General features: G+C 30.2%; 2 protein-coding genes and 1 non-coding gene across 4 annotated transcripts; 2 read left to right on the top strand and 1 right to left on the bottom strand.

Moving 5' to 3' along the window:
- The first annotated feature begins 1,744 nt into the window (after positions 1 to 1,744).
- Positions 1,745 to 7,852, top strand: LOC114371248 (pyruvate kinase 1, cytosolic-like). The gene is made up of 15 exons (XM_028328707.1): positions 1,745 to 2,010; positions 2,110 to 2,206; positions 2,369 to 2,466; positions 2,961 to 3,116; positions 3,534 to 3,611; positions 3,911 to 4,042; positions 4,145 to 4,225; positions 4,355 to 4,426; positions 4,506 to 4,595; positions 4,942 to 5,175; positions 5,917 to 6,012; positions 6,191 to 6,258; positions 6,389 to 6,488; positions 6,901 to 6,960; positions 7,383 to 7,852. Exons 1-15 carry the CDS (start codon positions 1,942 to 1,944, stop codon positions 7,533 to 7,535), a joined length of 1,584 nt encoding a protein of 527 aa, XP_028184508.1. The 5' UTR covers positions 1,745 to 1,941; the 3' UTR covers positions 7,536 to 7,852.
- Positions 7,853 to 9,802: 1,950 nt separating this feature from the next.
- Positions 9,803 to 9,875, top strand: TRNAR-UCU. Its single transcript has one exon. It is a non-coding gene; the product is annotated as a tRNA-Arg (tRNA).
- A 1,324-nt stretch (positions 9,876 to 11,199) lies between these two features.
- LOC114369383 (stress response protein NST1-like) lies at positions 11,200 to 13,211 on the bottom strand. Of its 2 annotated transcripts, XM_028326611.1 has the most exons (2): positions 12,966 to 13,211; positions 11,200 to 12,873 (listed from the first exon to the last, which is right to left on the bottom strand). In XM_028326611.1, exon 2 carries the CDS (start codon positions 12,863 to 12,865, stop codon positions 11,447 to 11,449), a length of 1,419 nt encoding a protein of 472 aa, XP_028182412.1. In that variant the 5' UTR covers positions 12,866 to 12,873; positions 12,966 to 13,211; the 3' UTR covers positions 11,200 to 11,446. The 2 variants fall into 2 exon arrangements, with proteins under 2 accessions (XP_028182412.1, XP_028182411.1); XM_028326610.1 differs by having other exon boundaries at positions 11,200 to 13,211.
- Between the last annotated feature and the right edge of the window lie 11,762 nt (positions 13,212 to 24,973).

The raw sequence follows: 24,973 nt of genomic DNA, 5'->3' as shown, positions 1-24,973 counted from the left end.
TTTGTTTTTACTGTATTACTTATTTATCTTACACCAAACAACCCAACATTCTACCTGATTTTAGTTTTATTTCTCTCTTTTTTAATTATCTTTATTCTATTTCCGTTGACTCTATTTTTTCGCATAACAAAACAAAATGTTTAAAGGAGGTCTCATCGAGTGAAAAAGTGGTGCATTATCTAGAAATCATGTTTCATTCAACTATCAAGCAAAATGGGAAAGAGAAGAATGCAATATGCTAAAACAAAAGGGTTATTGATGCGTTAAATATGTTTGCTAAAGGCAAATGCACCTTATGCGTAGTTACAGAAGACCTACATTTAGACATCGCATCCAAATGACTAAAAGAAATTCTAAATGAATCTAATTTTACAATACACTAAACAATTTGATTTAATCAAAAGTTTGAGAAAATATGTTATCAATTACTTGGCAAAAATAGAATAAAACAAGTAAATAGTATCAATGTAAAAGAACTTATCAAAAAAGCAAGTCCATGATTGTGATTTCACTTGTACCTCTTTCCTCCCATTCATATTATAATCAAAACCCTAAATTATACTTAAATTGTCCATTACCTCTTAAAATCATTAATTAACCTTTGCAGGGAGGAAAAAATATTTAAGTTTTTAAATATAATATATTAAAATAAAATAAATATTTTAATATTAATTTATTTATATCTCAATCTATATGCTTCTTCTACCTTCAAACTTTTTTATCCCTTTTTTTCTTTCTTGTCTTCCTTCAATCTCCATCACTATATGCCTTTCTCACATTCTTCATCACCTTTAAGCAATTGTGTTAGTAATGATAATAGTTATGTCGGAAGCAACAAGAATAATGATAATAAAGACAATTAGGGTGGTGACAACAACAATAATAACGATGATAGTGACAATAAAAATGTAGAAATAATGGTGACACAATACCAATATAATAATGATTGTGATAAGTAAGAATTTATAAAAACTTGATAGTATTAAGCGTATCATAATATTAATTGTATGAATTTTAATATTTAATTTGAGATTCTATTTTAATATTTAAGCCTTTGTTTTAATATTTAATTTGTAACTTAAATAATTTTTCATCACGATAAATATGTCATTTTTTTCACTCTTCATTAATTATATTTATTTTGTTTGATGTGATAGGATGACATCATCAAGTGATGATGTAATCTTTCATGAAACCAATAGTGATACAAGGAAGAAAAATAGAACAAAATTATTTATAAATTAAAGAGGAAAAAATGATTAGGATGAAAAAAAAGAGTTAAACTTATTTTAAATGTAAAGGATTAAACTAATGGTATTACCCACCTTGCCTAGCACGCCACAGCACCATGCGTTCCACGCCACCTAACTCCTTTCCAAGTAACCGTTGCTCTCTCTACCTAGTATCCCTTCTTCTAGAAACAAAAATTTCACATCCCCACACTTTGCCCCTTCACAAAATCAAACACAACAACCTAAGACCATAGTCCTGTACTTACTTTTCTTTCGGTTTAGTGCCATAATCACACGAGAAAAGTACGGTTCACAACACAAGGTGGGGCCCCCACATCGAACAGCTGGCTTCTCGCCACGTGTTATTCTTCAAATTTCCTTTTTCGTTTTTTACCACCACCACACCCACACAGTAAGAACATAAAAAAGAAACAAAAAAGAGAACACCACAACACAACACAACACACGGTGACATAGGAAAGTTGAAAATAGAGTAAAAAAAAACTTACTTAATGAGTGAGAGAGATATCAAAGCAAAAGGCAAAAAAGCATATTCTTTTAAAGGTTTTCTATTTCTAAAACAGCGTTTGCGTTTGTGTTTGGTCTTAGACGCCGCACGCCACCACCGTCACTGTTTCAATCCTCGAACTGTGTCTTCTTCGCTTTCTGGTCTTTTTATTAGGTTTTGTTCATCGATCCATCGCCAAACATGCCTTCCAGTCACTTGCTTCTCGAGGAACCTATTAGGATGGTCTCCATCCTTGAGCCATCCAAGCCTGTTAGTTTTTCTTTCCCTTTTACTTTTCAATCTATGGATCTATTTTTGTTTATATAATTATAATTATTTTGATTTGATATTTATGTTTTATTTTTGTAGAGTTTTTTCTCTGCAATGACAAAGATTGTTGGTACCCTGGGACCTAAATCTAGATCCGTCGAAACCATTTCTGGTTGCCTCAAGGCTGGCATGTCTGGTATATTACAGTTTTTCGCTTTCTTTGTTTAGTTTTTTTTTTTCTGTAAATTTTGAAACTTCACAGTTTTTAGTGAAGAATGGGTAAGAGGGTTATGTTTATGTGATGTATTGTTATGGATATTCTGATTTTTTTTTGTTTGTTTTTTGTTGTTGTGTGTAGTGGCTCGTTTTGACTTTTCATGGCATGACCCTGAGTACCACCAGGAGACTTTGGAGAATTTGAAGGCTGCTATCAAGAGTACTAAGAAGCTCTGTGCTGTGAGTTTTCTTTCTTCAATTTTTATTTTTTTTTCCAATGGTATCTTTTGCTACCTTGGTGCTGGAGAGTAGATAGAGGGTCTAGTGGAGATATAAGGTGGTTGGATGGTTAAGGAAAAAGGACAAGGAGAAAGGTCATGGTTCAATCCCTTCTGCTAACAAAAACTAACATTTGCCGATAAAAATAGAAGATAGAGGGTCTAGTTTGTTAAATGAGGAAAATGACAAAATGGCTGAGAGAGGGCCATGCCAAGATAACAGTTTTCCTCTTTTATTTTTTATTTTTTTCTCTTTTGAAAGTTGGTTGCTTTGGTTAGAAGTAATAGAAATTGAAACCTACAGTCTGTTTTGTCAAGGTGAAGTGAAGCTCTTTTAGCAACTGCTTGAGGAATCTAGGGTTTCTGTGTTATTGTATTTTTACACTTGTATTGGGTTTTATGTTGAAGGTAGACAATGGGAAAGGAGCTAAGAGTTTGTTATTTGATTTTTGATAGGTTATGCTGGACACAGTGGGCGCTGAGATGCAGGTTGTTAACAAAAGTGAGAGAGCAATCTCGCTCGAGGCAAATGGTCTGGTTGTTCTAACTCCTGATCAGGGACAAGAAGCCTCTTCAGAGATATTGCCTATCAATTTTGATGGACTGGCTAAGGTTTGTTGATATTTTTCATCTTGTTCTTGCCATAATATGAGGTCACTTTCTTGCATGCACATTGTTTCCATGGAATATTAACTCAAACAACTTTGTCTGATTAACTTTTTACACTTTACTGCCTATGCAGTGCATGTTTGGAGTCAATTGCTTTTTCCCTTCTAAGTTGCTTGGCTTGAATTAGCTACAAGTTTTATCTTTGTTTATGATTTAACTCTTGCTTAGGTCTTAGTGGCTGTTAATTGATTTTATTTGATTCCTACATGGAAATTTTCTATTCATGACCCAAAATATCTATAGACATCTTCTGCTTGAATTGTAATTTATCGCTTGCATAATTTGTAAAAATTTTGTATGTAAGCAATATCATTTGTTGGTTTTGAACCTCAATATTTATCTTTTTCTTATTGTTTATAGGCAGTGAAGAAGGGAGACACCATTTTTATTGGTCAATACTTGTTCACGGGAAGTGAAACTACTTCTGTATGGCTAGAGGTAATATTATTGAACCCTGAATGTTAAGTTTACTGCAATAGGTCCCTTTTTACTATTGTTTCAGTGTTCCTCAGTATCTTTTCAAATGATTTATATTGGTCCTTTTCATTTGGGTTATGAGTTTGTATTTATATATCTTTAATATTCACAAACCATTTATTTTAATCAATACTGTGATTTCGTGTAGTTGAAATTAATTTTATTGAATTGATATGCTCTAAACCTAAGTGTGGCCCTAGACATAAAAAGGAATATTCAACCTTTTACTTGCATGATGAGTTCTCCCTGAAGTTGTGCAGGTATCTGAAGTCAAAGGGCAAGATGTTGTTTGTATTATAAAGAACACAGCTACATTGGCTGGGTCATTGTTCACTTTGCATGCCTCTCAAATTCATATTGATTTGCCTACTCTCACTGAGAAAGACAAGGAGGTAAGTTCTGCCTTTAGCTAGCATGTTAGAATGATTTACCTTTCATTGCACTAGAAAATACGTTTCCTTAGTTTTGTGTTTATTTTGCTTTATTTGTTTCAGGTTATAAGCACCTGGGGTGTTAAAAACAAAATTGATTTTCTGTCACTGTCATATACTCGGCACGCTAAAGACGTTCGCCAGGTAATTTGGGATCCAAATCCTTTACTTTGATTTGTGATCTCAGATTCATTCATAATTGGTAATTTGATATTTATACTTATCGATGTTTCAGGTTTTCTACTAACAACCCTTTATATGTTTGTAATGCAGGCTCGCGAATTTCTTTCCAAGTTAGGTGATCTCAGCCAGACTCAAATTTTTGCAAAGATTGAAAATGTTGAGGTGAGTTTGCATTTCTTCATAATGTACTGCAACAACTTCATTTCTTCATAATGTACTCTGACAACTTCTTTTTTCTTAGGGATTGACCCATTTTGATGAGATTCTTCAAGAAGCTGACGGTATTATCCTTTCCCGTGGGAATTTGGGTATTGATCTTCCACCAGAGAAGGTATATTTCCTTGTTAAAAATTATTTTGTAGTTTGAAGTTCTTGTTGTCGCGCAGTCTCGTAACAAAATAAGTTTTGGTCTGACTAATTCTTTGTAGTTTGAAGTTGTGTAGTTATTCCAGAATCCAGATGTCTATGTTGGGTCTTGAAAATTTAATATGAGCATGCTGTGAGAAAAAAATTAAAATATGTTTAAGCTGAATCAGCTTAATGAATTGCTGCTTATGTCTTTGCCCCTTGTGACAATTATATGTTTGTGACTGTCCCTGTTAAGTGAATGCTGAATAGTTCTAAGACTGACTGTTGCATAGATGTTACTATTAATCATTTTCCATTTGCTTCTGTAGGTGTTTTTGTTTCAAAAATCTGCCCTTTACAAGTGTAACATGGCTGGGAAACCTGCTGTGCTTACACGTGTTGTGGATAGCATGACTGACAACTTGAGACCAACTCGTGCTGAAGCCACAGATGTTGCCAATGCTGTTTTAGATGGAAGTGATGCCATACTTCTGGGTGCTGAGACTTTACGTGGGTTGTACCCTATTGAGACTATTTCTACTGTTGGCAGAATTTGTTCTGAGGTAAGTTCATTTTTTAGCTCATTAATTTTGTCCAATAAATTGGATTTGTTCTGATGTGTTGATGCAGGTTTTATGGTTTCTGACCAAAATGTTTTCTCTTTTTGTTGGACCTCTGTTGCCTAAATGAATCTGAAATCTTATAGTTTTGGCGTTTGATAGCTTTCTTGTAAACTGATAGTGATTGACTCCTGCAACTGTCAAAGGTGCACTCATAGTATGATTAAGATGGACTCCATGTACACAATACACATTTCTATCAAGCATTCTGTTTCAACAAGAATTGGTTGTGTATATTGTTAAAATCCATTCATTTCTGGTTCTAATTTGAATTTTAAAGATGCTTTCATGTCAGATCTTGAATTAAACAGGAAAAGTATGTGATTCCCAAATATCAATAGTTAGTTAGAGAGGGTGGAAGGACAGGTAAAGCTTAAATAGGAGGGGTAGAATGGAGGGACATTCTGCCCTTGGAGGAGTGATCTTTCTACTTCTGTTCATTTTCAAATTTCAATTAAGAAATAAAATCATTATCTTTTCTGCTTTCTATTCTGGGTTCCTAACTTCCCTTTCCTTTTTCCCATTTTTACCTTTTTCTACCTTATGGTGGTTTATCTCTGTGTGGCATTTCTTCTGCAAATCATTTGTTGGGAATTCCTTTGAATCATATGAATTGTTCTCCTATTTGAAATGTCCCTCAAAATGTTGGCTCAAGTCTCTGCCTTCCATTTCATGTCCTTGTAGGCTGAGAAAGTTTTCAATCAAGACCTTTATTTTAAGAGGACAGTCAAGTATGTTGGAGAACCCATGACCCACTTGGAATCTATTGCATCCTCTGCGGTAATTTACATTTTTCTCTTACATTTTTAATAGTATTTTCTTGTGCATGCCTTCCTTTCTTTCTTTTAGAGACGGGGGTCAGGTTTATGCCTATTGCTTTTGCTTTATTGGCATGGTGTGGTTGATTCTATTTCATCTTTGAAAGTGTGCTTCTCACATGCTAATCTTTACTTGTTAGGTACGGGCTGCAATTAAGGTGAAAGCATCTATTATAATTTGTTTCACTTCATCAGGAAGGGCTGCAAGGTATTTTCTTTGAGTAATTAGATATCCTTCAATTAATATCCATATTATTTCCTTCTATCCTGCATCTTCATTTCACCATTATCCTTAAATCTTTCTGTCTAAATGTTATATGTACTTGTCTACTTGCCAGATTGATCGCAAAGTATAGGCCAACAATGCCAGTACTATCTGTTGTGATCCCCCGACTCAAGACAAATCAGCTAAAGTGGAGCTTTAGTGGAGCTTTTGAGGTTGAATTTTAAATTGAGTTAGCTGCTTATTTCTGTTCACTATCTGTGGCTGTTATTGATTCCCCCTAAGATTGGGTTGAATTGACCGATTGCCTACTTTCATTTTTGGGAAGGCTTACATCTAATGCAATTAATACACAACCGTAATGAATATTTTATAAATAATATTATAATACATTTTAATTTTACTAAGTATTCTCGGCGTATCATAATTATGATATTTATATCCTGTGTAAAGTAGATACATACAACCATGAATCATATTGATCTTTGGAAGATGCTACTGTACTTTATTGGATATGGATACCCCTAATTCCATCTAGTGATTAGAAAAATTTATTTACCAGGATGTGTTAGGTTTACATTGGCTTACACCTTGCTTACTTACTAAGAAATTCAATTTGTGATGCAGGCAAGACAATCACTTATCGTGAGAGGTCTCTTTCCTATGCTTGCAGATCCACGACATCCTGTAAGTTTTTCTTTTTGGAATTTTACTTTGTTATAATTCATTCTTGAGTTGATGGACATTGTTCTGTTGAGATTGTTCTTTAGGGTTAGAATTAGATGCCTAAAGAACAATCTAGTTAGTGACATCTTCAATGCATATTTTTGGCATATTGAGTTTCTTGTCTCTCTAGTTAGTTCTAGAGGCAGGATTAATTTGGATCCAAGCACTATTTATTTATTTTCAATTACAATAAGCCTCGTGGGTGGCTAGCACTTTGGATACCGCCTCTTGTTTTACATTGTTGAAACACTTAGTCTTCATTTGGCATAAGACATATATTATTGATACTTTATGCTGTTGTGGCCTGTATAAATGTCCAATTATGTTATGCTTCTTAATACGCTTCCCATTATATATGACAATCTCATACTCTATGCTTGCAGGCTGAGTCAACAAGTGCAACAAATGAGTCTATTCTTAAGGTTGCCCTTGATCATGGAAAATCATTGGGAGTTATTAAGTCACATGACCGGGTAGTTGTTTGCCAGAAACTTGGTGATGCATCTGTGGTTAAGATTATTGAGCTTGAAGATTAAACTATTAAAGAGCACTCAACCAACTACAGTTTTAGTGTTATTTATTTATTTTTACAACTTTGGTTATTTTTCTTGAAGATGCGGGTCATTCTGCCACAAGTAGAAGTTATCTCTACTTGGTTTTGATGAAACGAATTTTGATGCAAATTATTACTGGCTGTCAAACATAAAATCAAGGCAATGTGCCCTTGATGCCAATTTTTTTAGTTTAAGATTCATACTAGAACACAGTTCGAAAAATGTGATTATTGAATCGGATTACCAATCTAATGATGCTAATTGCTTGTTATTTCAGAGACCAGTTGTTTATAAGCATATTTTTATTGTGTGGTCATATGAACGAGTATATGTTTAATGTACGGATGGAGTGTGGATCAGAATGATTTACTTATGAAGCCGTAGTTGATTTGATTTTAGTACACTACATGATTAAAGTTGCATGGCAGCAATTACAAATTCGTGACTTGATAACTCGGTCAATTCTATAAAATTGAGTGTCTTGTAATCAAGAACAAATATCCGAGAACTGGTCATGGTCCATTAAAGGTGAAAGTTATTTATCTCCATAATGTTGATTTTTAAAGCAAAATTGATTGTTTGTGGGTTTGAGTTAAACATTTTTAACCTTCAGTTATTATATAATATAAATCTGTTATGGCACTTAGTGCACTCATAGTATGAATAAGATGGACTCCGTGTACACAGTACACAGTTCCTATCAAGCACTCTGTTTCAACAATAATTGGTTGTGTATATTGTTAAAATCCATTCATTTCTGGTTCTAATTTGAATTTTAAGATGCCTTCGTATCAAATAAGCTAAAGTGGAGTTTTCGAGGTTGAGTTATAAATTTTGATTTGCTTATTTTCGGTTAACTATCTGTGACTGTTAATTGTTAGTGATTCCCCCTGAGAGATTGGGTTGACTGTGTATTCAGTATGAAGACTTAGGTGCTAAGAAATGCTACATAAATTGTGCTTTTTAAATGTTTTTTTTTCCTTTTTACTTCAAAAGAACAATTTTTCTTCTGTAGTTTCATTTTGTCATTTATGAGATTAATGCCAACTTCATTTTGGTAAGGTTCACATCCAGGGACCGATGTAAGGGGGGATAGCAGGGGCTTCAGCCCCCCTCCCTCAAAATTCTGTTAATACTATTAAACAGTCAAATCGTAAGTGGGTGATAGCCAGGTGCTAAGAGCAGTATGTTTAGAGATTTTTATCATAAAACAATTTTCGTGGTGGATGATAATATTTCTTTTGGTATCAAAAAATATTATTTCTAGTAAAAAAAAGATATGTAAACTACTAATAAATCTAATAATATAATAATCTTTTTAATAATAATTATACCACTAAATTTGAAATCTAACCCAAAGATATATATTATTGTAAAATCACCCAAACAGATATGCTAATTAATAGATCTAATAAGAATGATATCACTCTGAATTTTTATCAATTGTTACTAATTGCCTAGGTTAATTATGCTTTGTGACTCAAAAAAAATTATGTTCTGTGTATTATCACAAGTTTTATTTATCTATCTATATTTTAATTATTAACATTATATTATAAAATGTTTATTTTTATTATATATAAGTGTTATAAAATTTAATGTTTTTAATTATTATTATATCTACTGAGTTTGGTCCTTTTTTTTATGATGAGATTATTGTTTTTTTTATTGTTATTGTACCAAAAAAATCTTTTAAAACTTGAAAAAAATGAGTGTGAGTTATTAATATATGTGTTTCTCGTATCATTTGAAATAAAAAATAGTTTTACGTGTAGAATCAATAAATAATTTGATAAAAATCATTATTTATTAAAGGCTAGATATAAAAATAATTAAGTACAAAATAAATTTCAACCCCGTTTGCTTGTTTGCTGGATCTGTCCATGTTCACATCTAATGCAATTAATAATATAGTACTACTGAAGTGAGTATTTTATAAATAATATTAGTTATAATACAGAATTTAATTTTAAGTATGCTCTGCATATCATAATTATTATATTTATATCCTGTGTAAAGTAAATACGTACAGCCATGAATTATATTGATCTTTGGAAGAGGCTACTGTACTTTCTTGGATATGGGCACCCCTAATTCCATTTCCATCTAATGGCTAGAAAATTTTATTTACCAGGATGTGCTGTGTTTACATTGGCTTACCTTGTTTACAATACCAATAATTTTTAACATTGTTTAGCGGCTAAGGAATGAAATTATTTTATGAAACATTTCCAAGAATCGAATGGAAAGCGCCTGTGGCCTAATGGATAAGGCGCCTGACTTCTAATCAGGCGATTGTGGGTTCGAGTCCCACCGGGCGTGTGAGATTCTTCAACATTTTTAACCTTCAGTTTGGCAGACCCCTATGTGGTCTCTGCGGTAAATATGTAATCTGTTTATATTCCACAAAATGTAATGTGATGTGAGTTCATATCTCAACCTTTCCCATAATCAAGGATGTATTTAGAGCCACTTGATATATTTTGCAGTTGAGATGATCTTAAGTTTTGACTAATCTCCTCTGTTGAAGTTGACTCAAGACAATAACCCCCATTATCTATAGAGAATATTTAGCTCAGTTCCTGCTTTTTCTTGGTCAGTTTTTTATACTCTAATAGTGGATTATGGAAAGTATTTATTGAGTTTAGGGGCTGCTGCACAATTCTGCAGGTGGGAGGTACTTTTTCTCGGAAGGGGTATTGATATTTTTCAACTCACTCACCAGTTCCATCTTTGAGCACCTATACGGCTATACCATGTGACAATTTTTGCTAAAATATCACTTCTAATGTGGATATTAGGTGGGAGGGTCAATGGAAAGTAAACATTTGGATTTTATATTCAGGATGGAATTTACAATAGTATCTCTTTTTCTATATATACATTAAAAAAACTAGGAATTAATTGGAGTAATGTACATTGATGCACAGCTGCTATAGGTTGTCCAAGCCAATTTACTCGAGCAAGTTGGGATCTAGAATCCATTGGAAGAGCTAAACTAGGAAATGACCAATCACATAGGGAAGCTTTCGAGCTAAAGTTGAAAATAGTTCAGTCAATATTAATTTCAGTACTCATATCAGGATTCAACTTTACATAATTAACTTACCTTGGCAAAGAAAGCTGTCATAGCAAAGGGACATGCTGGAATGGGAGCTATGTTCATGCAAAAAATGGCATAACCGTGGCTTCAACGTGAATTTGGCGCCAAATATTTGCTGGAAATGATGGGGAGAGGAAAACATAACAAATTCAAGTATTAAGTGGCTCTAAATAATCTGCAGTGAAACCAAATCCTCAGTTATTATATAATAATCTGCGGTGGCACTTATTATGATGTAATATATTATAACACTTGTTACAAATACTATTTTGCAGCCCCCCTAGAACTCTGCATTTGCTTGAAATGAATTTGAAATTTGAGTTGTGCAGTTAGTCATCTATATATATTATTATATAAAATCCTCCTAAATTTTATACAAATTTAATTGAATGTTGCCAAAAAAACATGCACAAAGACACGTTTCTACAGTTTATATTTTGTTTTTGTTCCACAAATGCAATGCAAGTTGATCCCGGGTCAAAAGTGGCTTCACTTAGTTTTATCCAACTTGAAGGAGGAAGTGACAGATTTAGCTAAGCATAGTTCAAAACAAAAATAGTACTAATAACAAAAACATGTTTAAATAAACAAAAAGGGTATCAACTATCAAGATGGTAGATACAGACATTTTCTATTTTTCTTTTCTTCAATAACAATCAACTTAACAAGTACCCCAAAAAGAGAACAGCCACTTTCCTCTATTAGGCCTAATCGATCTACATCTTTTTCTATACCTTGGTTTCATCTATCATACAATTAATTAACCCCAGCAAAATCATCTCCCCTAGACCTAGGTGGAAGAATGTTGTTGTTGTTGCTGATGCTGCTGTTGTTGGGGTTGAAGACCCATCAATTCAAGCTCCTTCTGGCGAATGAGCAAAACCATTCTCTCATTCTCAAGCTTCCTTCTTTCATTTTCAAGTTTGGCTCTCTCCATTTCCCTCTCCTTCTTGCTGCTAAACCTTGCCCATTTCAGCCTTTGTTTCTCCAACTCAAATGCTTGTGTATGGTAGCTTATTCGCTGCTCCTCCAACTGCTTCATCCTATTCCTCATCCATTGTTTCTTGTCCCAAGCACTCTTACCTACGTCTTGGAACATGCCAGTCACTTCAGCACTCAGTTGCTGCATCGTCTGTGGTGACAGAGAATTGGAAACCCCTCCTCCTACTTTCCTTGCCCTCTTCCTCATTGTCCTTCCATCATTCTCATCCTCAATGTCTTCATGTCCATGCCCCACATGACCCCTCGAACCACCTTCTCCCAAATCATCTTCATCCTCATCCGAATCATCCTCGGATTCATCATCATCCTCATCCTCATCATCATCACCCTCTTCCCCATTTCCCACTTTCAACACCCTCAAACCCTCCACACCTGAACCCCCCAAATTTGCCACCTCTGATGAATGAAAACATCGTTGTTGCTGCGGTTGCTGCTGCTGTTGATGATGAGGTTGAGCCTGAGACTGAGACTGAGGCTGAGACACTTCACCACCAGACTCTCCTTGCTGTGGAGCATTGTTATTCCCATTTCCACAACTATTATGGTAAGCACACATTTCCCTGAAGAACAAGTGCCTGGAATTGAGCAACTTCTTAACCTCCTCTTTCATCTTTGGAGACAAGTCCATTGAATCCAACAAGTTCTGATTCTCCACAACCCTGCAAGCAGTTCCCTTGCCAAGAATATCATTCACCCTCTTATACCTCTTGTTCAAGTCACTGAACTTGTCCTCACACTGCTGAGGAGAAACATAGAACCCCTTCTCCATCATAGCCCTTGAAACCGATTTCCACTTCCCTTTCTTCTGCATCAAACCAGAGGCTTTCTTCTTATCAGTCCCTTCAGAGCCAGCTTCATCACCAATGTAATAAACCGCCATTATCAAGAGCCTCACCATGGTATCAGTCCACTTCATTCTCTGCCATGGTGAGACCTTCTTCTTGGGGTCATCATCAGCAGACCCTGGCTCATCATCATCACTGAAAGAGCTTTGTTGCTGTTGCTGTTGCTGTTGTTGTTTAGTCTTGGATAAAAAAGGAGGGTACCCTTGTTTGATTGAATGGTGAAGGTGTGGATGATGAGGGTTTTCAGTGTCATGGTGTGTGGCATAGGGAACCATTTGGGGATGGTGTTGCAAATGGTGAGGGTTTTGTTCCTGTTGTTGCTGTTGTAAAGGGCTTTCCACTCCTACCAACCCAGAGAACATTCCACAACCTAGTCCAATGGGTTCCATCAACAAAAACACCAATTTTTCTTTCTTTCAAAATAAGCAAAAAAGGAACAAGCTTTGGATGAAAGACGCTTACCCTTTAATCGAATAGTTGAACAGTGCCAAAAGGGTGCACAAGAACATCAATGCATCGTAATAGCGTTAAAGATGGGATTACTTAGGAGTTGGTGATGGATTGGGTTGTCGGGGAAAGAAAAGGGTAAATGTTATAATAACAGAGGATAAAGAGAAAGAGGGTGCGCGTGTGTTACTATGTTGTGTTGGTTTTTTGAAGCAACTGGTTTTGTTGGAGCAGACAGAAACTGCCCATGGTTTTGTGTTTGGTTAGAGTGAGAGGGTTTGGGAGAAAATGGGATAAAGAGAATTAATGGTTTTTTTTTTTTTTATCAACAGGAGTAATTTTTTTTTATTTGCAATAAATTATAATGTGTTATGAGTAATTTTTTTTTTTACTTTTTTATAATTAAAGTCGTACAAAATTTTATGAATATAATTTGATTTTTTTATTTACTACTTTAAAATCATAAATTTAATTGTTTTTTTAATAATTTACTACTTTAAAGTTATATTTTTTTATATTTAAAGTTTCTTATTTTAGGATTTTTTATTTAGTTGTATTTTCTTTTGCTTTCAATTTTTTTAAAATTATAAATAATTTTATTTATTTAATCATTAAATAAATATTTTTTATTTTACTTGTTATTAGTTTTATTTGATATCTTGTATATATTTTTTATGGTTCTATTATATATTTTTTTAATAATTTTTATTTAAAAAATTTTATATAGTTTTTTAATATTGTTTTATTTAATATATTTTTTATATTTAAAATTTAGATAATTTTTTAATAATGTTATTAAATTTGATTTATTTTATAAATGAAATAAAAAAACTAACATAATGTTATTTAATGCATTTTTTAATATTTATTTTATTTTAAATACTTAAATTTAAAAAAAATCAAATTTTAAATCAAATATTAAAATATTTTGTTACTAATATTAACTTATAATTTATGAAATAATATTATTTATTTTGTATAAAGGAATTTACTATTAACAACATCTAATAATTTAGTAATTTAATAATAAAATAATTATTAAATTAAAAATAACATAATATATTAATATAAATGAACAACACACATTAAACAAAAACACAAAAAATAAAAATTATATTAGTCGTTATAAATAATTATTATGATTATGTTAAAAGAACATATAATTTTTATTTAAATGTCTTGGATTTTTTAAATTTTAGTTTTTTAAAATTTAAGTATTTTATATTATTTATTTGATTTTAAATACAAATAAAATTCAATAACATTATTAAAAAATTATCTAAATTTTAAAGATACAAAATATATTAAATAAAAAATTATATAAAATATTTTAAATAAATAATATAAAAAATATATAATATATTAAATAAAACCTTATAAAAAATATATACAAAATATTAATAAGACTAATCACATGTAAAATTAAAAATAAAATTATTTACAATTTCTAAAAAAATTGAAAGCAAAACAAAAGAAAAAACAACATTATAAAAAATCTTAAAACAAAAAACTTTAATCATAAAAAAGAATAATTAATTAATCATTTGGTCTCTTTAACTTTTAAATTTATCTCTTTTAGTTCTTATAGTTAATAGGTAGATATTTTAGTAAGTTTAATAAGTGAATTTTTTTAGTTTCTGACGTTTACATTTTAATTTTTAAAAGGTCTTTATCATTAAATTTTTTAACTCCATTAATTAAAAAATTTTAATGACAAAAACATTTTAGGAATTAAAATATAAATTTGAGGGATTAAAATAATCTATTTATTAACTATAAAGATTAAAATGAATAAGTTTCAAAATTATAAAAACTAAATACTACTAAAATTACCACCATTTGATAAAAAAAAAAAAAAGGCCGAGAAACAAACCAACCAATCCACTGGTTTTGTTCAAAACTGGGGAGCCACGGCGACTATGTGGCGCTTCAAAACGGCAACAAGGATGCTGCTCTTTGTATACGAGCTGGATATTTCGTTAACTAAAACTAAAACCATAAACCTTACTATGTGCTGCCTCTCATAGTTAATTTGAGGTATTGATATACGTGATTTTTCAATCAATAGGAATCAAGTTATATTATTATTTTAAAATTTAATAATAATGGAGAAAAAATAAACTTTAATTTTTTTTAAAATTGTTAACAAAAGATTAATTTAAAGCAAAAAAATATAGAATTTTAAAATTTTGAATTTCATTCTTTTTTTTTAAGTATTTGTATTTATGAATTTTATATAATTCTCTTAAGTTTTTTTTATATTTAATTCTTAATTTATTTTACATTTCTTACTTAATTAATATGTAAAAATATTTGACAAAGCACTGAACGATAATAAAAGGTATATAAAAATACCTGAAGAGAATCATATATACATTTTGCATATAAAAAATATGTAAAAATTCAGAAAACACAAAATAGGAGTATAACTTAAGAGAATTATATAAAATACATAAAATTCGTAAAATATAATGACTTAAAAAATATAATAATGGAATTCAAAATTTTAAAATTGTGAATTTTTTTTATCACTTTTTTTATTTGTTCTCATATTGTTTTGCTTGCTATTATGCTAATTGGCATATCTTTACTTGTGTTTTTGCTAGATTAATCTTTTGTTAACAATTTTTAAAAAAAGTATCATTTTCAAATTATCATTAAATCTTAAAATAAAATATAATAATACAACTTGATTCCTATTGGTTGGAAAAATCAAATATATCAATACCCCAAATTAACGGAGGAGGCACGATAGAAAATCTCAGATGTTTCTTAATTTATTTGGTAACCAGTATAATCATTTGCTTATTAGGTTTATTTTAAGTATTCTTACAAACTTATCACACTTAAAGCTCATTATTTTTTTTTAATGTATTCTCTACGAGATCAAATTCAGATCTTTTTGACAAGGAATCATCAAGCTCAGATTATTCCCATAAATTTAGCATTTGTTAATTGAATTATACCCATTATATTTACTATTTATGTCTTTTCTTTCTTTCTTTTAAACAATATTTAACTTTTACTTTTGGATACATCAATTATATATAACTTTTTTTGTTAAACTTATTTATTAAAATACATTTTCTAAATAAAATAAACAATTTAAACTACTTTTCTTCCTTAATAAAAGTTTTTTTCTTCAATTTTTAAGAACTTTTTTTAATTTTAAACAAACCGACTAAATTGTGCATAAGTCATACAACATATTACATTAAAAGATGTGGGTTTGTATGTATGAAAAAGAAAATGTGATTTTGTAAATATCACACTGAATAAATATTTAATTCATCAAGATTAATAATAAATTAACAATAGGCACCAGTATGTTTGATCCAACTTATTTTTAACTTAAAAGTTACTGTTAAGTAAAACTTAAATATTAGAGCTTTAAAATAAGTATCAGTTGTTTCTTAAATTTTATTATTTTTAACTCAAAAGTTTCTTTTAAGCTAAATGCCGTTTGTTATTTTTTAAAATATAAATTTATTTAAAATTAGTTATCTTATCTATTAAAAATATTTATAAAATAAAAAATATTGTACAAAATTAATTTAATTTACATAAATTTATTTTAATAATTATGAAAGTAAATAAAAATATTAAAGTAGAAGTATTTGGATTTTTAATTTATTTTAATGATGATTTGAAATAATATATATATATATATATTAATTATTTATTGTTCAATAATATTTTGAAAGAAGTAAAAAAAAATATTTGGTTGTAATTCAATAATATCCAATCACGTTAAAAATGTCGAATAAATAAGAATCTACAAAGAAGCAATATTGAAGCAATATTGTTATCGCGTATGATAAAAAAAAATATTGTTACTGCACACACAAGCGATCAAGAGTCCAATCCAAAGTTGTTTTAGAAAATTAAAAAAAATTAAAAAAGAAAAAGAAAAAAAGAATACAAACTTGTGCGGAATCGAACCGGCCTTAGCAAAATAAGCTCCGCAAAAGCTAATAAAAAGCTCCTCCTAGGGGACTTGTTTTAAAAGCTCTTTTTAAAACAAAAAATATACTATAAAATAAGTTCCTTAAAATTTAAAATTTAAGAATTTTTATGTAAATATTGTTTGTTTCATTTTTTTCCTTTTTTGGAGAAAAAATTTAAAAATAAGATGGCTCAAATAGATTCTTAGTTGATTAATTATAATTAATAATATCATAAATTTAAATTTTATTTCATAAATATCCATAAAATTAAATGATTTAAGTGTTAGTTATATTTAATGGTATTTCTTACTTTTCAAGGGATAATTATTTGGACCAATGAATATGACCTAGAGCGTCTATAATACATAATTGTTTATCATAATTTTATGGGTCTTACAATTCTATATAGATTTGAGTATTTTAAACAAAAACTCACTTCAATGTCAAAATTGTTAAAGTGAGTGTTTAAATTAATTTTATAGGTCTTACGACACTTGAAAATATGTTACTTACGGTCTAATATTATTAAATAACGATAATTATATAAATAACTCCGCATCATATGTCCTAATAGAAAAAAAACTTAAACAACATTATTTAAAGTTAAACAACTCATATAGAACACCATTGGAGATGTCTTATACATCCACTTTAATTGAAAATGAGTGAATATCTCATTAGTAGACTTTATAGTAAATTAAAAGTATAAAATAAAATTAACAATTAATGCATTTATGAGTGGTTATATGTTTCTTATATTTAAAAACAAATTACTTTTATTTGTTTCTTATACTTGAAAGCGGAGGTAGTATTCATTTATTTTTGTATGAATTAGATTTATAATTTTTATTTTTCATAATAACTAAAAATGATCACTTAATACTATATATATATATATATATATATATATATATATAAAAGAAGAGATCAAATCACCGTTCAATAAATTTCAATTGGATAATATTTTCTTAAAATTTATTGTTGGATTGACTGTTTCTTTCACATAGATCATATATATAAAATTTCATATTAATTCAAAATTATTTGTTACCTAATTCATACATATTAAAATTAACGTAATATAAATTTTTTAAAATATACTAAAATATAAATCATTTGATTACCTTCTTATTATGGTTTAATTTTGATAAGAGTTGACATAGACAATCTTGACAATATATAAATATAATTCAACGGTTAGAATGATAAAAAATATATTTTATATCAAGTGATAAGATGATGTAATAGTTGATTAAGTTGCACCAATGTAAAATGTAATATATATATATATATATATATATATATATATATATATATATATATATCACCACATTAAATGATTTTTGTTATAAAAATTAAAATTTGTAACTTATATCATATAATTGTATATAAATATTTAAAATTAAAAGATAATTAGTGATCACCTAATCATTTGTCACTATGTTATCCGTGTGAAGTATATTTTACCTTTGTTATTGATTAATTTTTGTTAGAAAACTTAGTTGATCACCCTTGATAAACTTTTGACTTCTAGTTAATTTTTTTTTTCATTTACAAGATTCAAACCTAAGACCTTATTTAAAAAATTTGAATACAATAACACTTTGACCCAACATATTGGAATCACATGACCATTTAAAAAAAGTGTGATCTTCATGGTGTGGGATAAGGGGGTATCAAGTAGGATGAGAGTTGGGATTAAAAAATATTAAATGATCACATGACCATTTAAAAAAGTGTGATCTTCATGGTGTGGGATAAGGGGATATCAAGTAGGATGAGAGTTGGGATTAAAAAATATTAAATGATCACATGACCACTTAAAAGAATTATATGACTTTGTGATTTAATATCAATTACCCATGTATAGTTGTATGGTCTTATTTTTTTGCTATACCTCCTTCAAAAAAAATTCTTCCCGTATCAAATAAGTAGAGTTTTGGCTTAATTGTATTTTTTTTTCTTAACTTTTTCTTAGAAAATTTAACCTCCAGCAAATTAATTTGACATATTTTACCTCATACTTTAAGAAACTTGCAAATTTTACCTTTCATCGTTTTACATAATTACACTTTTTACTCTTTTTTTAAGAATTACACTTTTTACTCTTAACTTTTTATTATTTTTTTTTGCAAATTTTGCCTTTTTTTTACTTTTTAGCAAATTTTATCCCTAAATTTTTACTTTTTTGACAAATTTCACCCCTAACTTTTATGCTTATTAACATACAAATGATGGGAGGTACAATTTACAAGTTTTTAAGTTGGGAGTAACATGTGCCAAATTAATTTGTTGGTGGTAAATTTGCTAAAATGTAAAAAGTTGAGGATAAAAAGTGCAAAGTATAGATTTTTATTATGAGATTGTTAGACAAATAACAAATCCTGACTATTGGATCAATTTAAGAATGGTTAAGTGCATGTTTGGTTTGTTGTGCAAAATGTTGTAACAGTTATTCCAATGCACTTGTAATGCATAAGTAACTATTGATATCCTTTTGTAAATGTAATTTTATGCCCTCCCACTAATAACCCAAACATATCCTAAGATTAAAAATAAAGCCATGCAATCGAGAGAAGAAAAGTTATATAATCTAGAAATGCCATTATTGATTTTTTATTTATTTTCTCAAATACTCCTTCAAGAGAAGTTTAATAGTTGTTAAATATTTTTAATATTTTCTTTATATTTATTCATAATGTCCTCATATCTTGTGGTTGAAGAAGCATGTGTATTGCTTTCATATATTCAATTCCTTTTCAGGGAAACCTACAAATTATCACTAGCAATTACCTTTCTATCTTCAATTATATCTTAACCATGTCTCAAGTTTGAAGTAAATCATAGACAGAATATATAACAATGATGGCACCCTCTATCAAGTTTGAATCAAATCATAGGTTAAATATACAAATAAAACACCATCCTTTAATTAATGTCATGGCATAGCCAATTTAGTTCTAATTTGTGTTGCTTCCAAATTTATCCCTAGCAGCCAATATCAAGCACCACCAAAAGCCAATACCCAAAACATAAAGAGTCAGGGAAATGTATAATTATATAAAAATTAAGAGTATAGCATGCAGGTTTAAGCATAATATTAAACCTGATGTACATAACATGCCCAACCTAGGGAATAAGTTCCACCGTTAATGGTTTAAGCTTCAAACACAATACTCTATGTAATGCAATGCCACTTGACTAGCCATACACACCTTCTTTATTCCTATCTATCTCTATGTCTTTATGCTTGATCCATGGGAATTTAAAAGCATTGATGGGTGTACAGTGAAGAACATCATTCAAGCTTGGAGGTATCAAAAAGATTATCTTGTTATAAGGTCTAATACTCCTAGCTAGAGCCTAACACGCAACATGGAGGAGGTGGCAGGTAGAGAGGGAGAGTGGGACGTTGGAGGCACAGGGGAGAACAAAAAGAAGAATTATCAATTGAACATAGGTCATTATATTGGAAAACAAGGGGTAACCAACTTTTTCTTCTTGCATTTTCCAGTATATCATACATAAAAAAACTTATGGAACATTTTCATGAAGTAGGAGAAAGTGTGGGATATCTATATCTCACCAAGGAAGAACAAGTCCGATGAAAAATACGATTTTGTTTGGTTCTTGGAGGTGACTAATCCCAAAAGGCTTGAATATCAACTTGATAACATTCATATAAGAGACATAAAGTTGTTTGTTTACTTACCTAGATTTGGGATGACAACAACAAAGGAGGTGAAGATCAAACAAGGAGTAATGGATAGTCATGATAGCTGTGGTGTGGAGAGGAAGAATGTGATGAAGGAAGGCGGTCTAAGTTTTATGAAGTCATATACACAAGTTGCAGTAGAACATAAGAAACCTATAACACTAAGATGGGAGAAAGTACAAACTCAAGGTGAGATTATTAAGGAGGGAAGGTGGAATGGTGAGGTAATTAATATGGAAGAATGCAACTAAGATTGACTTGATAAAAGCTTTGTGGCTAGAATGTCTGATACAAAACATGGTTCAAGGTTACAAGAACTCTTCTTTATGGAAGGGCTCAAATTAGTAATAGTGAGACACTTAAAAGACAACACAATCTTCTTTTCTGCCCTAACTGATGTGGATTTAAGGGAACTCCTTGATATAGTTAAAGAGTGGCTCAGTGAAGTTTTTGTATTTATTGAACCTTGGTCTCTAGAACAAATCCCAGCAAATAAAGTGTTATGGCTAAGATTAATAGGTGTTTCCCTTCATGTATGAAGTGCTTCCTATTTCAAACAATTTGTTGACATTATAGGAACACTTCTATCAGTGGATGAGGAGACCATAACTTGTCAAGATTTGACTATGGTCGGATTCTTGTTTGTACCTTGAGTCTTTAGAATGTTAGCATCAACAAAAGGTTGAATATCAATGGGAGGGCATACACCATTAAGACTGTGGAGGAAATTGTTTGTTGTGAAATGAAAAATCATGTGTTTAGATGTAGGAAAGAGGTGCCTAGATAGTGACTTGTCCATACAAGGCTTAGAATTGGGCTTTGAATCACGCTTTTCAGAGTGCTTTGTTGAACATGCCATAGTCAAAGATGAGGTAAATAGTGGTGAGTCATTGTCGGCAATAGTGCATAGAAAAACAAGTACTCACGATCCTCATAAGGGTATCTTTGTCATTGTGACTAGTCAAAATCAATCATTTATTAAGGGGATACAATAAAGCAAAGTCAGGGGCACATTTGGAAGGGGAACAAAGCCTTAGAGGGTGATGATATTCAAAATTCAAAATTCAAAATCTTTTCATAGATTGGGAAATGTTGGTACAGAGGGTGTAAGGATATTGCATGTGGGGAACAAGGTAATAAGGAAGACAAAGTTGTAAATGGATGGATTTTTTTTGGCATTTCTTATGCTCAAAAGGCTGACGAAGTGAAGAACACTAAACCATTAGGATATGCTTTTGGGCCACAAGATGCTAATGAGCTTAAGGAGATTAAAGGGAGACAATAGGAAAAAAAAATACTAAAAAGGGGAAATGTTGTAGGAAAATGAATGGTGGACATGTATATGTCCAACCAACCCAATATTTGGTTGCTATAAATGACAAGGAAGTGAAAAAGAGAAAAAAAGGTAAATTTAGGAGACTTAAAGAAATTATGAAAATAGAGGATGTTGAACAATGTAACATGAAGATTACATTTTTCAAGGAAAGAAAGAAACAATGTCATTTTCGTATTTTATTTAGAGCTTGGTGTCATTGGGTAATTAGAAGTCTTATCCAAAGTGAATTTTTTTGGAGCAATTTTCATTAGATAACATATTTTTTTTCTTAATCCCTTTCTACCATAGAAATCATACAATATAGTAATAAAATACTACATTGCATTGCGGTGTACCTTGCATCAGTTCATATAAATATCTTATGCATATGAGACTCCACTATTGCTCCAGTCTCATCTTTATCTAAAAACTCAACCAAGTGAATATAATAAGACATTAATCCTAAAATAGTTAAAAAAGATAACATTACAAAAAAACAAAGGATTATTAATAGCATTTTGAGAAAAACATGCAACTGATTCCTATTACAACATTTGAACATGTCCAAGAAAAGTAAAACTTCTATATTTTCTCATAACACATCCATCAATGCTAAAAGCATACGTCGATGCCATTGTGGAAACTTTTTCTCATTAACCTTCTAATGGTGAAGCACATCAAAATTCTCATAGTCATCATCATTCACTTGAGATTAATCCAAGTACACATCTAAATCATTTTTACTAGTGGAGGATTTAGCTTCAATCTAACACACTTTATAGTCCTATAGTATATAATATATCAATTATCCAAATATAAGAAAAATGAAATAAAATATTAAACAAGGAATTATAACAAACTTATACTATAAAGTTGCTTAAGTTTTTTCTTCACATTTTCTTACCTTTTATTTAACAATTGAGGGGTCAAGTTCATCATAACAATAATTTACAAAATGAATCTTCAACCATGGGTCAAGGATAGCTCTAAAAGCTAGTAAGTCATTATACTTCTTTCAATATTTATCAAACTTCTCATTTTTCATCTTCAAAGACATTTCTCTTATAGCATCATCATCATTATTCATATTTTCATTCAAGATGCATTTAATCTTCCACACATTCATGAAATATAAGTTCGAAGTAGGGTAAGATGAATTGGATATCAGATTTGTAATCTCATAAAATGACTCAAACAATTCTCATTTTTTTCTCCCCTCCTTCATTCCTTATAAGATGAACAATATACATGACTTCAATCTGTCGTTTGGAAATATTCAAAAACTTTTTCATATTTGAGTGCACTCTTAAACATTAAATATGTAAAATTCCACCTAATAGACATATCTAATCTTAAACCAATGTTTGTGTCTATACCTACATCACTAACACAATCTTTAAATTTAGTCATCTTTTCATCTGAGCCTCTTACATACTTTCTATCTTGAATTTTAGAGAGTATTTTGTCAACCACTTTCAACTTCTCCTAAAAAATTAAGTATGTAGGAAATAAAATGTACATGCAAAAACTCTCTATCACACAACAAATTCCTTTCCACACAAAGATGTTTTCTCTATCTTGCATGCTAGTATTACCAGAAACATTATCTAAAGTAATGAAAAATATTTTTTTGGTCTAATATCCATTCCTTTAAACAATTAAACAAAACAACTACAAACTCTACCTGTGTAAAGGCTTCATTAGACAAACGTGAAGAAGTTTACTATTTAATCTTTAATTTTCATCAACAATTGTCACACAAATATATCCTTCACTAATAATTGTTATCCAAACGTCAAAACTAAGACACATTATAATAGGAATCCTAATTAATATTTGCCTAAGTTTGTTATCAACTTTACTATATACTTTCTCAGTTTTGACACACTAGTATTCCTAGAAGTCATTTTAGCATCATAATTCAAATAATTTACACATTCTCTAATTTTTTCATATTCAACAAAACTAAAGGGAAGATCATGCATAATTTGTGCTTATGCAAACATTTCTCATGAGTCTTTTGATTAAATTTTTTATGCTTCCATCTTTTTCATTCTCTTTTGTATTAGGAATATCTTTACAATCATGACAATTTAAATAGGAAGTTTCATAACTATTTTTGGTTTTGAGATTCTTACCCATTGCAAAGTCAAGATTACAAAACTTGCACACAACCTTCTATGCACCATCTTTATCTTTACCAATTTTATTAAAGAATTTTCAAACATTATAATTTTCTTTCTTAGTCGTGTCAACACTTTCAGACATTAAAAGAGTTTTAACAATGTCATCATCCATATTTAAAGTCTTACTTAAAGATTCCAAAATGCAATTTCAGTACTTCCTATATATTAAAACAAACACATGTTAATGTACAAATAAAGTGTTATTGGCTACTGCACTCACATTAAAGACATTTTAAAATTTTAATCACAAAATCAATGCAATTTAACTAACATAGTGCACACAGAATTCAATTATGTACCATAGGTTGAATTCTTATTGTTGTACTTGTATAAACAATTTTCTACTATTAAGTTTACCAACAAATTTGCTAGAGTATTTAACAAGTCATTGTCAAATAATTTACAAGTTGACAACTTTCATTGATCTATACCGTCAAAATTAAATTCATAACTTAGGGATAAACACCTGGATGGAGTAACAATGTGCATAAACTCAAAGTGCAAAGTTAGTTGGACACTTCAGGGCTCAATAAACCAATCCTAAAGCTCCAATCTTGATCATCATGTATTAGTTAGACCTTCCAAATTAGCCATTTTCAATAGCAACTCCTCAAATCCTCATACACAAGCTATAACACAAACACTTGAAAAATCAAACAACATAACTTAGAGACACATGTAGTGAGAATTACATATCTGCAATCCCCCATTCACCAATCACATTCAATAATACCATGTTTTGTAAGCATCAAAATAAATTAATCTAACTTGAGAAACTGTGAAATGCATGAATGTCACTACGTTTTTGGCTTTTCATTTTTAAACATATTCATTTTAAAAAGAAAATGTTGAAAACAACT

The sequence above is a fragment of the Glycine soja genome, chromosome 10 (assembly GCF_004193775.1).
Source record: "Glycine soja cultivar W05 chromosome 10, ASM419377v2, whole genome shotgun sequence".
NCBI classification, from domain to species: domain Eukaryota; kingdom Viridiplantae; phylum Streptophyta; class Magnoliopsida; order Fabales; family Fabaceae; genus Glycine; species Glycine soja.
Note: the sequence above shows the minus strand (reverse complement) of the source record. Positions and strands in the feature narration are given on the sequence as shown.

Excerpts from the sequence above, each read along its gene's own strand:
- LOC114371248 (XM_028328707.1), top strand. The coding sequence starts at position 1,942 with ATGCCTTCCAGTCACTTGCTTCTCGAGGAACCTATTAGGATGGTCTCC. Across the intron at positions 4,427-4,505 it reads CAAAGATTGAAAATGTTGAG|GGATTGACCCATTTTGATGA; the intron begins GTGAGTTTGCAT and ends CTTTTTTCTTAG. Across the intron at positions 6,013-6,190 it reads AATCTATTGCATCCTCTGCG|GTACGGGCTGCAATTAAGGT; the intron begins GTAATTTACATT and ends TTTACTTGTTAG.
- LOC114369383 (XM_028326610.1), bottom strand. The coding sequence starts at position 12,892 with ATGGAACCCATTGGACTAGGTTGTGGAATGTTCTCTGGGTTGGTAGGA.